Raw genomic sequence first — 15,401 nt, 5'->3', positions numbered from 1 at the left:
GAAAATTTATCTCTATGCCATCATTTACAATGCAAGTAGCAAAGTCGCCTGTAGTCACATGTGAAGCAATAGAGAGAGAGCGCCGAAACTTTGTTTGGAGAGATGTTGGAGGTAAAAAAAAAAAAGATGCACTCGCTTAGATGGGAGATGCTTTGCCAACCGAAGGAATGTGGAGGATTGGGACTTTGTACTTTACTAGAAAATAATAAAGCTTTCCTTATGAAATTGGCTTGGTACTTAGTTTTGAAACCAATGTGATCATGTGGGTATCCTTTATTCGAGATAAGTACAAATGTTTTGAACCGGTACCATCTACTCTACCCACTCGTGCTACGCATTCTTTATTTTGGAAAACTCTTAGCGATGTTTGGAAGTGATGTCTTTGGGGGTATGAGATGGGTAGCGGTTAATGGACAAACAAGTTAAATTCGGAGAGATAACCAGGTTGATAATACTGGTCCACTAACCCACTGGATTCTTCCATCTGCAACATCTCAAGACCCCAACTGCAGTGTTCGGGATTTCGTTTGCAACAACCATGTTTTTAAATAGGCCACCGAGAGGTTTAATTCCTTTATTGTTAGGAGATCATATTGGATCTAGTTTTGTTAGGCGAGTTCTGGTGTAACTTTTGAGCTTCGCCCTGTTCATTATAAAATAATAATAATAACATGGGTCAAATTTGGGTTGATCAAGTTCTAATACATGGGCTGTAAATATGGGTATGCATTTTAAGCCTAATAATATGTACGCTGTAAATGGGTTTGTTTTTTAACCCATTTGCAACTCACTTATATCCATTTATAATTCTCTTGGCTTGTAAAATAATTAGTTTATATATATATATATATATATATATATATATATATTATTTTTAATGTTTATTTCTATTTTTATAAGTAAAAAAAAAAGAAAAAAAAATCTAAAATCCAAGAGTTGTTCAGAGTACGCCACCACCTGCTGCCGCCGACATTCGTCCTCTGCCGCCCCCCACCACCCATACCCCATCCCCGCCGCCTGCCCAAACATTCCTTAAGCGAGAAGAAACGCGGGCTTCACCGTGGTAAGTCGCACGTCGCATTTAGGGACAATGACCGTTCGTTCAGCTTGTCTGTGGAACAAGCCGGAGTTCGACAAAAACAGAGACAAGATTCCTGTGAACAAGCCATTCTCTTAGCAATTCCCATCAACATCCGTCATCAACATCCGCCATCAACATCCGTCCGGCCAATCCTTGATTGACATGGAATTCTGGGGAGTCAGCACTAAGCCTCACGTCCAGAGCACTAGTTAAATTAAATTCACCACGTCCACCCCCGTCCGTCGTCGATTGCTGCGGCCGGCGATCACCAGATTTCGGAAGGAAAGAAAAAAATAAAAAAATTAATTCAGAATAAAAATATTTTATAAAGAAATACAAAAAATATATATTTGTTTAGAAAAATTATAATTTTTTTCCCTTAATTGTGTTTTAGAAATATCTTTTTTTTTCAACAGATTATAAGAAATAAGAATTCCATAATTTGATTAAATATAGAAGTGTTTAACTAATAAGAGTCGGATTGATATGAGTTAAGTATGGGTCGTTGATTTGTACTGTATATGAAAATGGGTCAAAACGGATTAAATGGGTTAATATGGGTCGAATTATATTCAACCGATCCACCCCGTTTGACAACTCTATTTGCTACTAGCGGTGCTTTTCAACAGTTTTTTTTTCTTATCTTGGGGCCTTTTCAATCGGCTCTGGCGTCCGTGTTTCTGCAGTTCTCTATCAGAAATCGATGGTTGGTTAGCTGTACTTGTCGGAGTAATTATAAAAGCACTTAGAGAAATTGGAGTTGAAATTTTCACCGGCACCACTGTGTCAAATTACTTTTACCATCAACTGCTCTGACATTTGCCGCGTCTCCTAATCTTCTATCCGAGTCGATTGTTCAAGCAAGGCCGTAATTACTCCAATTACATTGTTCGAGAATTCACAACTTAATGAAGTAGCTCTCATAGCATTTAGATCACCAGAATAGCTCATTTTCATTTACAGAAGCAAATTATTTCCACTCCGGACAAGACGATTCAGCCAAACACCGGAAAATTTTTTGTCCTTTTCTCGAAGAAATAACTTCTCGAAAAAGTACTTACCATAAGGGTAATGTGTCCCCGTCACGGGAAATAAATGGAGTCTCGACCCCACGAAAAATTCTGCCAAAAGATTAAATGGGGCCCACGAAGCATATCGATGGGAGTAACCGATAAGCATGGCGAATTCGAGGACGCGAGGAGGAGGAAGGCGTCCCCGATGGCCTCGAACTCAGAATAGACCTGATCGATGAGCGGGCCTGAAGCGTATCGACGGAGCGAACCGATAAGCGTAAACAAGAGCGAGGATGAAAGAGCCAATGGTTGAGCGGGCCAGGATGGGCCGGGTCTCAATTTCTCAAAGGAATCTCGGCCAATTAAATGGCTTAAAGCCCGTCGGGCTGGCCGCTGGGCCTCTTCACGCCTGTGAAGTAACGGGCCGACCCGCAAAGAATTGTCGAGCCCGCAGAGATGGGGAGAGCTTTGCAAGCCCTACCACTTGGTGGGCCCTGCATTCTCGTACCTTAAAAAACGTGAAAAACTTGCTGCGAGGTCGGTGATGCGTCGTCTTCGGGTCGGATTATTCGCACGTCCTTTGCCAAACGAACGAGAAAAACCGAATTCGCTCACTATGTTTTGCAAAAAATAAATAATTTTAAAAATATATTTCTAAACATAATCTCTTATATCATTTGAAATAATTAACCAATGGGAAATTTTTTTATTACAACAACAATATACATCTAAATAATTTCGTGGAAGATGAAATTATTTTGTGCTCATTCATTTTTGGAAATTTACATAAGCAATCTTGTTTTGAAAAATATTTTCCAAACCTTGCCTGTGGTCGGCGATGGTCGCAAGACACTAGTTGGGGCCAGGCGATCGTTTTGGCTTATGTGGGAGCATCGGGCTTTATCGATCAACTCATACCGATACGCAAGAATGGTTACCGATTATGCAGAAAAATTGTTGATTGAAGAGCTGTTGATCCTTTCTTTGCCGATTAAGTATTGAATTGCCGCTTCATCAAATCAATTGTCGATTCAAAGCTAATTGACAACATATCCATGGGAGGTTATTTTAAGCTATTTCCTTGGATATTTATGGATCTCTAGTTATTCTCTAGTTAATGTTGGTCAACGAATTTAGAGTGTAAGTAAAATTACTTTGCATTTGGTCAAGTGCCTTTAGTCCTAGTTTATGAGTCTTGAATGTGTTGTAGGTTTCAAGAGTCAAAATTCAAGTCTCTAGATGTTCTGATGTAATTTCTAGTTCCGAACTCTTTATTGTATTTTCTACTTCCTATATCATTAATGTCGGGTAGTTCCCATGTCTTTAATGTTTGTCTATGTATTAGTTCCTCTATAAATAGAGGTAAATTCTCAAATGTAAGGAGACAATTTTGATGAATGAAAGTACATGAAATTTGTCTATGTGTGAGGAAATATCTATCTTTGGCATTTGTATCCTTGGAAGTTGGATTCTTTCTAAATGGTGAGCCAAATAAGCATTGTATCATCGGCTAATGATATTCCGTTGGTTTTGGTGGCGAGCTTCTCTTATTCTGAAATCCTACATCCTAGATTAGTGATATTCTATTGGCCTTGGTGGAGAACTTCACCAATACTGATTGTGATCCTTGACTAATGATATTCTGTGTGTCATGGTTCCACTTGTAATCTATCCTATATTTCCAGTTACCCATCGACATCCATTCCACACACTGTTATATACATACTTCTAATGACAATCACTCAAAATGATATTTTCCCATTCTGCACAATCATCATTAGCCTTATGTTTCACATTTTAGCCATGTCATCGCCACGTAGGAGAGAGATAATATTTTAAAAAAAATTCACGTCGGCATTTTTTATTAGCTAAGTTTGGATGGAGTTAACGGAATGGCTTGATTGCACCAATTTAAAATATTTTATGACTTGATTGCATTTTTTGCAAGTTTTAAGACTCAATTGCACTTTCATGACAAATTTTAGGACTTTAAATGCGCTTATAAAAAAAAATACTAAATCTCTATAATAGATTAGATATCTCCATCCCCAAGTGGTTTTTCATTCACCAAATTACTTGATAAAAAATGTGTCGGGTTGGTTTTATTCCGTTCATTATGAATACTTTATTGTAACCATGACGTGATAATATCCCAATTACCATGATGCCACCACCAGGATGTTAGAGATATTTAGAATGTTTTCTAGAGATATTTTTTTATATCTCTCGTGATTGCGCATGTCTCTGCGAGATCTCCATATCGCTGACTATGCATGTCTTGATTCAATTACCTTAGATAGTCATTTAAGTTTAATTACCCTACTCTATAAATATGCTCATATACTCTTCATTAGATATGCTGAGAAGTATGCATAAATTTTATATTTCTCTCTTCCGAATATACTGTTCATCTAGGACATGAGAATTTAATGTCCGGGAAAAGATTATTGTGTGTATGGTCATCCATTGCTTCAGGGATGTTTCATCATTTTTAAACTTGTAATCGCATTGGAAATACAGAATAAGGCGCATGTGGATTTTACTGCTGGGTAAAAATTTACAGATAGAACTGAGTGTAACTTTCTATTGGTGGAATTGCTTCGGATAAATGCAGTGTGATTTGCAAAGTGTTGTTCACTAAGTAGAACCAACTTCACAAGTAGAACATAAAATGAAAGTTCGTGTGGTGAAAAGCCATCATAATATTGGCGGCACAACATATGAGAAATAAATATGAAAATTAATGCCCTAAAATATTCAAAAGGAGGTAACGTAGGACACATTTCTATTTGTACTTCAAAAAAATTTTCGAATTATCGCTGCTTAGCTTTTAATTCGCCTCCGAACATCAAATGAAATATGAATAACCCATTATCTTTTCTTTGAAACAATGAATTTTCTAGCTGTCGAGTCAAGCCTTCGCGGAAGATGGCCATCGTCCCCAGGCCCTATCCCCCTTCGAGCTCTCCCTAAGTTCCGATTCTCATCCAACGACCTTAGCCACGAATCACTCCACGATAGGAAACAGTCAATCGCGAGACGAATCACGCACGCATCTGGTAAAAATTTTTCCAAAGACGCAGTTGAAAAAGTGGGGTTGGTTAAAAAAGTAAAGGAAGAAGCCAGCCAAGCCTCAACGACAGTGTGCCAAACCCGCCGAGAACCATCCAGGTGTATGGCGAACGCAGCAGCAGCAGCAGAGGAGGGGACTGAAATTATTGTACCGTAGCGCCATTATTTCATGTGACTTTCGATGCGGTAGGGTGGGGGTGGGGGAGGAAGGACGGGGAGCTGATTTGCCGTTGCTGCATAACAAATTCCTTGCAGAAGAAGCCTTTTGATGACGATGGGTGGCCGTGGCTGTGGCACATGGCCGGCTCTCAGGGGCGCTGCCTCTGAAGGCTCTCCACGTACCACCATGAGTCACTGTCTCCTCGAAAGGAAAGGCCATCGATGAGACTGCGATATCTTTTAAAAATAAAGATAGATCTCGATGTTAGGTCTGCTCGCTCATGTGCACCATCTTTTTCTTTTCAGTTCCGTAGGTTTTCTCGATTAATAATGATATTGCTTGCTTTGGGAAGAATCTGAACGCTGGGGTTTTGAAAACAGGGGCTTTTGTTTTGTATTTGTGGGCATGCAGGATCTTCACATCTGGACGTGCGCGATGGTGTCCAGGTATCCTCGCTGCATGTGCGGGTTTCGCATTCAGTGGCGCCCAATTTGCGGAGATCTCTTTCCGTGATATAAATATGGTGGGGATGGGATGAGTTGGTCAAAGAGATGGATCGTATTCCGTCCGCTAGCACGAAGATTTAAGCTTTTGGCGGTCAAATTGCAACTAAGGACGAATTCATATCGTTGCTATCGTCGACTTTCGATCGGTTTCACAACGTCGTATACAGTTATCGTGCTTCGAGTTGAAGTCTCTCTCGCCGTTGCCAGGTCACTGAAGTGTCGTAATCAAACCCGGTAAACCGAGGGTGGATGAAGGTGCTTGTGTCAAGTTTGTCTTTCAGAAGACCGTGTCCCCGTAATATATACTATGAGTATGGTTCGTAAAACGGACGAGCTGGGTGGTCGTGTTGAAAATAGCCCGACCTAAATAGGTCCATTTAACCCGTTTTTGACGTATTTTCCTGAAATGTAAATCTAGCGACTCATACCTGACTTATCTCGTATTCCTAAAACACTTTCATACTACATCTATTTTAAGAAGTCATTCTCAAATTAAAGTGAGAGCGCAAACACAGCAAGTGTGATATCGAGTAAGGATGAGAGAAAATGAAAAGAGATTTATAAACGTTGATTTTGTCTAAAGGAGTTGTACACCAATTTACGATCTATTCAATGCTCATATTATGTTTAAATACATTTATGATTATTTATTGAATATAATCAACCCATATAACAATTCAACCTAATATATGAGTTAAGAAATAGATTTATGGTCCATTTCGATGGATTTAGCTACAATGCATGCATATGAATATCATATTCCATTCAATGAGTTGCCAAAGTGGCCTTAGGCTTAGTTAGGGGAATCAAGATGCCTATGGGTCATTATTGCTTCTAAAAGAAGCCTTAGGACTCGCCTAATCTCTATCCTCACACTCAGCACGAGATAAGCCTCCCCAACCAACTTCTAGGTCAGAACTCTGTTAAAGGGGACATGATCTTATCCATTCCGACAATGAATGTTTGGCTACTTCTCACCCAACATTTTGAGAAGTTCTTAATGTCCTTCCCTTGCCTATTTATGCAACGCCATAGATAGTTATACCTGTTTCTTTGTTTTCCCCCCAATGAAGGGTTGATGAAGAGAGATCAGTCAAAATCTCTCTAAAACTTGTCCAAACAAAGAAGATCCAAGGGGGAAAGTGGACTTGCCTTCTCTTAACATGTGTTTGTCTCATGTATAAGCTCTTTGTGGGGAAAAGAAAATCACGAGTAGAATAAAATCTCAAAGTCGATTTGCATGAATTTGGAATGAACTATCGACATACAAGCACATTGCATCTATTGAAGGGATTAGGAAAATTCATTACCTGAATGGATAATTTCTTGTCATTCGTAATTGGAAGAGTTAGATGAAATGATCGTCATTGTAACCCATCAAATAGATAACTAGCCAATCGAGGAATAAATTGACCTTTCTCCCAATAAAATTAGGGGTGAGCGGCTTCATAATCGGTTCATGTTCCACCTGAAACCTGGAATATACTCGTCATAATTGGTTTACAATTTTTGAAACTCGAAATCTACACTGCATAAGTTAGAATCTGGAACATACCCTATCACATGTTCTAGGGTCTATCCAAATTCCTCTTGTATTTTTAATTGAACAATTGTAATGAATTATCACCTCTCATGACTATTACTTGCCGCTACAATTCATGACCATAACTCATATTTAAACATATGAAGAATAAAACACATTAATAAAGTAAAAGTCTCGGTCATGAATATCGTCGGAAATGAAAATTCAAACTAGTGATTTCAAATTACACAATCATCATCGGACGCCATGAATTGCGGCGGGACCATGTGAACACATAAAACAAAAAAAAAAATATAGAGAATTATTACACCTAGAGCTTAAAACCTACCAATCGAATTCGATTATCTAATTTTTGAAACCCGAAATCTACCTTGCAACTCTAGAACCTATAATCGGACTAATTTCTACCAGTCCGATTCTTCGATTTTCCGTTTTTACCTTGGAATCATTTTTTTTTTTTTTGTCAGAACCCTGGAATCATGTTCACCTATAAATAAGAGGCAATTCCTCTCCATTTTCAAGGAATTATTCGCGTACTTATGGGAAAAATCGAAATTTAATTATGCTAATATTTCTGCAATCCACGTAAGCATCTCATTAATATGGGGAAAATGGATAGACTTTTCTAACCATTCCTTCCTTGTCTCTTTCAATTTGGTTCTTCTCCTTTTCTATTCTTTAATAGATTTTTTTTAACTGACGAAGTAACTTTTTAGTTTCTCCATCTAACGCTGCATTTATATCTAACCACGGTTGAACCGAACCCAAACAGAGTTAAGGCGGACCGCTTTACTATCTACAAACCACCCCACAGCAGGGTAATTTTTTTTTACCATTTTTTTTACTGCCACGGTAACTTCGGTATGTCTCTTGCCACATTTTTAACCTGACCACGGTTGAACCGAACCAAACCCAACCAGAGTTAGGCCCAGGCGCTTTATATACCCACCACCACCGCCCTCTTCAGCTTCTCCACCATGGGCATAACCCGCCATCTCCCACCGTCAAAATGATGATCGGCGAGTCCCGCCACCCTCTCCACCCCACGGTCCGCATACCTCCTCTGTGGCCATCCCTTGAGGATCCTGCGGACGAAATCTTCTCCCCCTTCGACGCGGACCACCTCGCCGCCACGACCGCAGCTAGTCCGTACGCTCTGCAGGATATCGTAGCGGCGCTGCGCCGCCACCAGGCCGACCCGGACTCGGACGGCCCGGACTCACCGGTCGACCTCTACACGTCCGACCACTTCCGCATGTACGAGTTCAAGGTCCGGCGGTGCGCGCGCGGCAAGTCCCACGACTGGACCGAGTGCCCCTACGCCCACCCGGGCGAGAAGGCGCGGCGGCGTGACCCCCGGCGTCATGGATACTCCGGCGCGGCCTGCCCCGACTTCCGGAGCGGGCATTGCCCGAAGGGAGACGCCTGCGAGTTGGCCCACGGCGTCTTCGAGTGCTGGCTACACCCCTCAAGGTACAGGACGCAGCCCTGCAAGGACGGGCTCAACTGTACTCGGCGCGTCTGCTTCTTCGCCCACACCCCCGAGCAGCTGCGCGTCGTGGCCGGGCAGCAGAGCCCACGAAGCGTCGAGTCGCTGTCTTCGTCTCCGCCGGCGTCGCCGATGTCGATGTCGCTGTCGCTGTCCCGGTCGCCGTTCAGGGCGGACCCGGTGGCCGAGATGGTCGTCTCCCTCCGGAACTTGCAGCTGGACAAGGTGAAGTCCATGCCTTGCGGCGGGTCCAGCTCTGTGTCGCCGAGGGGTTCCAGAATCCGACCCGGATTCTACAGCATGCCCACGACGCCCACCCAATCCACCCCGACGCCGCTCCACGGGATCGGGTATCTCGATTCCTGGGAGAGCGGATACGAGGAAGAGCCGGCGATGGAGAGGGTCGAGTCCGGGAGGGACCTGAGGGCCAATATGTTTGAGAAACTGAGCAAGGAGAGCTCGTTGGATGCGGCCCGACCCGAATCCGACCCGGATGTGTGGTGGGTATCGGACCTGGTCAAGTAAAAGTGGGATCTTTGTCTACTGTTTTCCCTTCTCTTCGCTGTAAATAGGATCCGAAAGGGTGGAGGAGAGGGGTAAATGGGGGTAAAAAATGTCGAATGATTTCGGACTCAACCTATTGTACATATATGGTAACTAACGGCCATGCCGAAGCGGAGCTTGGAAGATGGTTCCCAGTTCCGGCCGGAGAAGACGATCGAGACAGAGACAGACAGACAGACACGACGGTCGGAGACATTTTCTGTTGATTCCGAGTTTGCAGAAGTCTGATTTACAGGTTGATTCTCGCGTTTCGTTCTCGATTGCTTTCGTTTTCGAGTCCCGAGTGAAGAAGAAGAATGTTCACGCAGGAGACATCGTCAATGGTCGTGTCTTGGTGCAGTGATCTGAAATCGAAAGTGTCTTTTCTAGTAAATCATCATCTGTTTGCTGATTATATATATTTATATATATTTGTCTGGCTCTGGCCGAAGCAAATTGTGGTATTGACTTATAATCATACAGAACCCTGTTTTTTGTTTTTGTGTGTGTCCTCCGCCTCTCTCTCTTTGCCCAAAGTCGATCCAAGCTTTAAGTTCATGAGTCTCGTGTCGTTACTGATTTCCATGTTTGGAGTTCCTGTCTGTTAGATAGAAGATACGATTTTTATATGACGATATTAGTAAAGAGGGTTTTCCATTATAGTGGAATCCCTTTATTTTTATTTTATTTTTTGGTCGTACGTCGAAGTTCGCTCTTAAATGAGTATTGAGTACGGATGCCCGAAGATCAGGACCGGCTTTGGAGCGAACCGGCTAGATAATGATGCAGAACAATCGGGGAAATTATTTAAATTTTTTTTTTACTTTATCAATTTAATCTTAAATTTATTTTTGTTAATTAAGTCTTAATTTTTTATTTTTTATGTCAATTAGTCATTTGATCGGTCACTATTGACGTGGCAGAGTCAGGCGAATTTTTAATTTTTTATTATAATTTTTCAGAATTTTAGTTATTTTTTTTAATATTTTTATTTTTATCTGTTTCTTTTCTGTTGTTTTTGTGTTTGGGCTGGCAGGCTATTGAACCCTGGGCGAGGGAATCTGAGCCCTTGCTAGTCGCTTGGCACAGTTGTAAAATTTTTTTAACTCAATTGATTAAAAAAAAATTATGGGCTTAAATTGAATTAGATTTGTAATTTTTTTTTATAACTTTTTTCAGAATGATGCGGTGGAAGAGCCTCAACAAATATGAAAGATGGTGCGGTGAAAACCCGAGTCAAAACACACCGTTTTAGATGCCCTCCGAAGCTTTTATTCTTTTATTTTATAAGATTTAAGTTTTAAGTATGAAAACATGTAATTAAAAAAGGTAAATAGAGATAAGAAGGAAGCGACATATGAAAATTCGGGTGATCACGGTCAATTGTTATTAAAATTTTTGGAACGTGTGGTTTTAACATTTAATGTTTTTTAATTATCATCCCGGAGAAAACGTAATTCTTTTTATGAGTTGTTACTCTCCATGCGGAGCTGACGATGCATGGTCGACATCGGATAGTGGGAGGAAGAGGGGGGGCCCACTCTTTTGACCGGGACATCGATAATTGCGAGGGAGATTGACTCACGAGTCGGCTTTTGTTTGTCTCGTCTCTCCTCTTCCGTCAACCCGGAGACGTTGACGTTGACCGCTAAATATCTCTCCCCCACGTCAAAACCAATCCGCCCTCAAATTTTCATGTTACCTCATCGAGATTTGTTTGGGTTTTAGTGGTAATATCGTTCTCCGGTCGCTCCTCGTCCTCGACAAGGGTTCCGTCTAGTCCGGCCCGTGTCACGGAGCAGGAGAATCTCGACTTGACTGTACTTTTACTAGCAACGTGGTGTTGCGGCGGCGGCGGACTTGTCTCGGATCGAGCGGTGATTATGACTGGAACCGAACATTCTGCTAGTAAATCTATTGGGTCCTTCATTAAATCAAGACATTGAATGATCTAGATCACTCGATTCACGATGAAACGTAATTCATGACGAACGTCACTGTGTTGTGCATCGCCAATTGTTCGATTTGGGATCCGTCAAAAGGCGAGAAAGAGGAGGGGTCGCAGAACTATGGACCCGACGGGATCATACCACGTGCTTCATCACTTGCTGAGTACCCTTGCGAACTTAGTCAAAGTTGTCATAAAGAATAGATTACTAATTCAACGACCAATCTAGTGGAAGAATTTTAACCTCGTCACCACAAATTTTTTTTCCATAGATTGTCGGGACTATATCGTCGGTCATTGGATTGTGATGTCCACTCTCCACTACTGTCGTTATCGCTTGTTGATTTGTTGCATTTTGGATCGTCATTTTCACGATTTTTCTGCAATAAAACTCGCTATGGATGATCTAATGAATAGAACAAATCATCATGCAAATACGGAAACATGGGTGAGACCTAATAAGGACTCTTACGGATCTTTCGAAACGCGATCGACTTTGATTTGTAAGACTCGATCTGTGCAAATGCTCGCTCCCGGCTCTTTCGACGTATGGACGCCGCGTGGATCCGAGAGGCAAAATGATGAGGATGACATTGGGGGCTCATGAGCAATGAGTAGTCCTTTTCCATATGTTAACGGCGAAGGGAACGCTTCATTGCAGTGCCAGGAGGTCCAACTCCTAGCCCGACCCTTGCGAGATATTCCTAACAAGGGTTTCATGGAAGATGCCATCGCTTTCCCTGTCTCTTCCCTGGACCAGGAAAACAAAAAGGAAGAGAGAAGAAGCCATCCTTCCTTCCTCCTCCCGTTGAGCCGCGGGCATGACGACATTGTCCGCTAGTCTTGTTTCGTTTAGCCTATGTTTTGTTCCGTAGGAGATATGCTGCACATATTCCGCTTGCTGCCTCAAAAAATCAAGCAATCCCGGGGATGACGGTCGGTGCAATACGTTCATACAAATCTCAATCGGAGGCGTGCACGGTAGAAGTTTGATACTCGGATGGAGTCCAAATCCACATTCAAAAGTTTAAGCCGAATGAGTTATAGGACAATTAGGACATATATTGATTGCTCCACGTCATATTTCTCTAACACATCTCACACCTACATTCTAACAATCCCCACTCACATGTGAGCTCAATATTAGATTTGCTCCCTTTTAATCCAGGTATTCTTTTGCAACTTGAATCTTTATCAACGCCTAACTTCATCTCTCGGTCTCTTTCTCCGAATGAACCCTCAAATCTGCCATCAAGCTCGAGTTCCTACATCACAACGCCCACCGCCCCCTCGAAAATCGAGTTAGCCAACAGATTCCATCTTTGAGATAATCACCAAACATCGAAAGCAGTTGGAAGGTTACAAATCTAACCATCGGCTTTGATACTAGTGTTGGGTGATCTTGGGCTGTCTTGGGCTTCTCTTACTCTCGAAAGTTAACTCAAAGAATAAGGTTTTGCCTCACATTTATAAACCGACCATTAATATGATATAACTCGAACAATGACTAATCTCGAGCGAAATTAACTCCCGAATCGAACGTATGGAGAGAGAGAGAGAGAGAGAGAGAGAGAGAGAGAGAGAGAGAGGATCTAATTTGGAACGAGCAAAGATCAGTATGATGGGCTGTGTTAGTTTGTAAATGTCGTTTTACTCGTTTGTTTGTCCTTTTTGGTTCGAAAGTAAGCGGTGAATTGGATTAATCAAAGCTAATCCCATGATTAAGGCTTTTTTAAGGAGGAGGGGACGGTTAGGTTCGAGCCCCCTGCAAAATTGGCTTTTTAGGCACTCAACGAACACTCCCCCCCGCTCATCGACCGACAGCGGATTCAAAGGGAGGGAGGAGGCAGGTAAAACTACAACAAGGACACTATATATGCTCAGGCGGGGACAAGTGGAGATCACGAGACATAATTAGATCTTGATTTTGACAATGGAGCTGACCCAAGGAAATAGGAAATGGCGGCTTAGATTAGATTGCTCTCCACCATGACTTTTTCTCTTCTCTCTCTCTCTCTCTTTCTTTTTCTATTTTTGGCCACATTTGGACTATTTTGAGAGATGGGAATCTGTCTATTTTGCCTTTTTCATTTATGCAATGTTAGGTCTAATAGTAAATCCAATCCTATGTCCCTTGTACCTACAAAGCCCCGTGCTTTATAACATCTGCAAGCCACGGTCAGTCCGGCCCAAGATAGAAGAACCGGAAGAGCCGACGTGCGGTCCGAAGGCCACGTGAATCGATGCTATCTGAACCGTTGATTATGCAAGTTCCGTCCTAAGATCTACTCGGTCAACGGTCCGGACGAACTTGGGTCTACACGGTCTTTACGCGTCCCGTCGGACACTAGAAGCGTCGGCACGACGCGGCACCATCCATATAAGGTGCTTGTGTAGTTTCACCCGCGAGGCGAAATATGACGGAGCTCTTATGTCGCTTATTTCGACGGAATGCCATGTAAACCGAACCGAAAAAAGTGGGGAGGGGGTTAAACAAAATCTTGCTCGACGAATTTATTGAAACATAGGAGATCGGCTGAAATAGTTCAATTCCATGTTTGAAGTTGCCTTCCTTTTCATGCAGTTAGTTCACATTTGGTACCTTCGTGACTAACAACGGAAAGCAGCCAACTGAAAAAAAAAAAAAAAAATTACGCTTGACGCGATCTCAAAATTAGGTGTCAACAATGCGCTAAGGTTTAGAAATTGGGGAGAAGTGTCAAAAAAGTCATAAGCCTATTGCATTAGTGCCAATTCCATACTAAACCTTTTTTTGGTGCCAATTCGGTCCTAAATCTTTTATATTTATACCAATTGAGTTAATTTAGCCAATTTTAATCGAAAATCGCTAACGTGGACATCGATTGTCCTACATGGCACGGTTAGCGCTAACTTGGATTTTTTTTAAATATTTTTTAAATATTTTAAATAATTTTTAAGCATTTTTTGGTTTTTTTCAAAATTATTTTTAAATAATTGATGTCCATGCCAGTGATTTCCAATTAAAATTGGCCGAATTGACTCAATTGGCACAAATACAAAAGATTTAGAACTGAATTAACATAAAAAAAATATTTAGGACTAAATTGACACTAATGCAATAGGTTTAGGACTTTTTTGACCGTTTTTCCTTAGAAATTGTAATGGGCGACATGATAAATTGCAAGCGACATTCATAACATCGTGGTCTTAGGCCCGGAGGCCCGCCCATCATTTGAGCTGGCTTAGACAAAAATTATTGCCCATCAATGAAAGCTTAGTTGGGCTCAAAAGTATGGAAAACTGATTTTGTGGGCTTGGACAAGCCTGTCTTCTTGAAGGGGTTTAGCTTCACCAGGCCACTTTGGCCCCGTGTTAATATTTCATACGGGGAAAGTTCTCGAGCTAAGCTTGCGAGTTGGTGTTGCTATGGACGCGCATGGCAATACTTCTACTTTAGAAATCAACTTCTAGTGAAAATTTGATTTTTTGATTTCTACTCATAAGCAGAAGTTGATTTTTCCACTTATGCTCTAGCAGTTGATTTTTGATAAGAGAAATTCGTTTGGTAACGGTTGAAAATTTTTAATTATAGAACATTATTAACACAAATTCTTCTACGACGAGATTATTATCGGCGGACGAAAAATTTCTACTTCATTTTTAAATTTTTTTAAAAAATCATTTTTATTGCTACAAATATTATTTACTTTTTAAAAATAAAAAAGTATTATTTATCTTTCACTCCGGCGGTTGGAGATGGCGACTCGGTAGCGACGGCGATGGTGGTCGATGGTAGGCGGCGGTTGGCAACCGAGGGTGGTAGTGAGCGGCGGTCGGTGAAGGTCGGTGGTTGGCGACGATGGAGGCATGATTGAGAGAGAGGGGCATAATGAAAAGAGTGTGTACTTATTGAGTTGAGAAGCAATTTTTTTTTACTTCTCAAATTGGGAGGAAAAAAATTTCATAAGTGAAAATTCTAGAAATTTCTTTCAGAAGTGAATTTTTTTTACCAAACGAGTTTCTGCTATAAAAGTTGCATTACTAAACGGATTTCTACACTAGAA

At 41.5% G+C, this 15,401-nt stretch overlaps 1 protein-coding gene across 1 annotated transcript; it reads left to right on the top strand.

Moving 5' to 3' along the window:
- Positions 1-8,339: 8,339 nt before the first annotated feature.
- LOC115740743 (zinc finger CCCH domain-containing protein 20-like) lies at positions 8,340-9,460 on the top strand. Its single transcript, XM_030674323.2, has one exon. The coding sequence runs from the start codon at positions 8,385-8,387 to the stop codon at positions 9,387-9,389; it is 1,005 nt and encodes a 334-aa protein (XP_030530183.1). The 5' UTR covers positions 8,340-8,384; the 3' UTR covers positions 9,390-9,460.
- Positions 9,461-15,401: the final 5,941 nt, after the last annotated feature.

The sequence above is a fragment of the Rhodamnia argentea genome, chromosome 4 (genome assembly GCF_020921035.1).
Source record: "Rhodamnia argentea isolate NSW1041297 chromosome 4, ASM2092103v1, whole genome shotgun sequence".
In the NCBI taxonomy this organism is placed as follows: domain Eukaryota; kingdom Viridiplantae; phylum Streptophyta; class Magnoliopsida; order Myrtales; family Myrtaceae; genus Rhodamnia; species Rhodamnia argentea.
The sequence above is the reverse complement of the archived record's forward strand: the minus strand, read 5'-3'. Positions and strand labels throughout refer to the sequence as shown.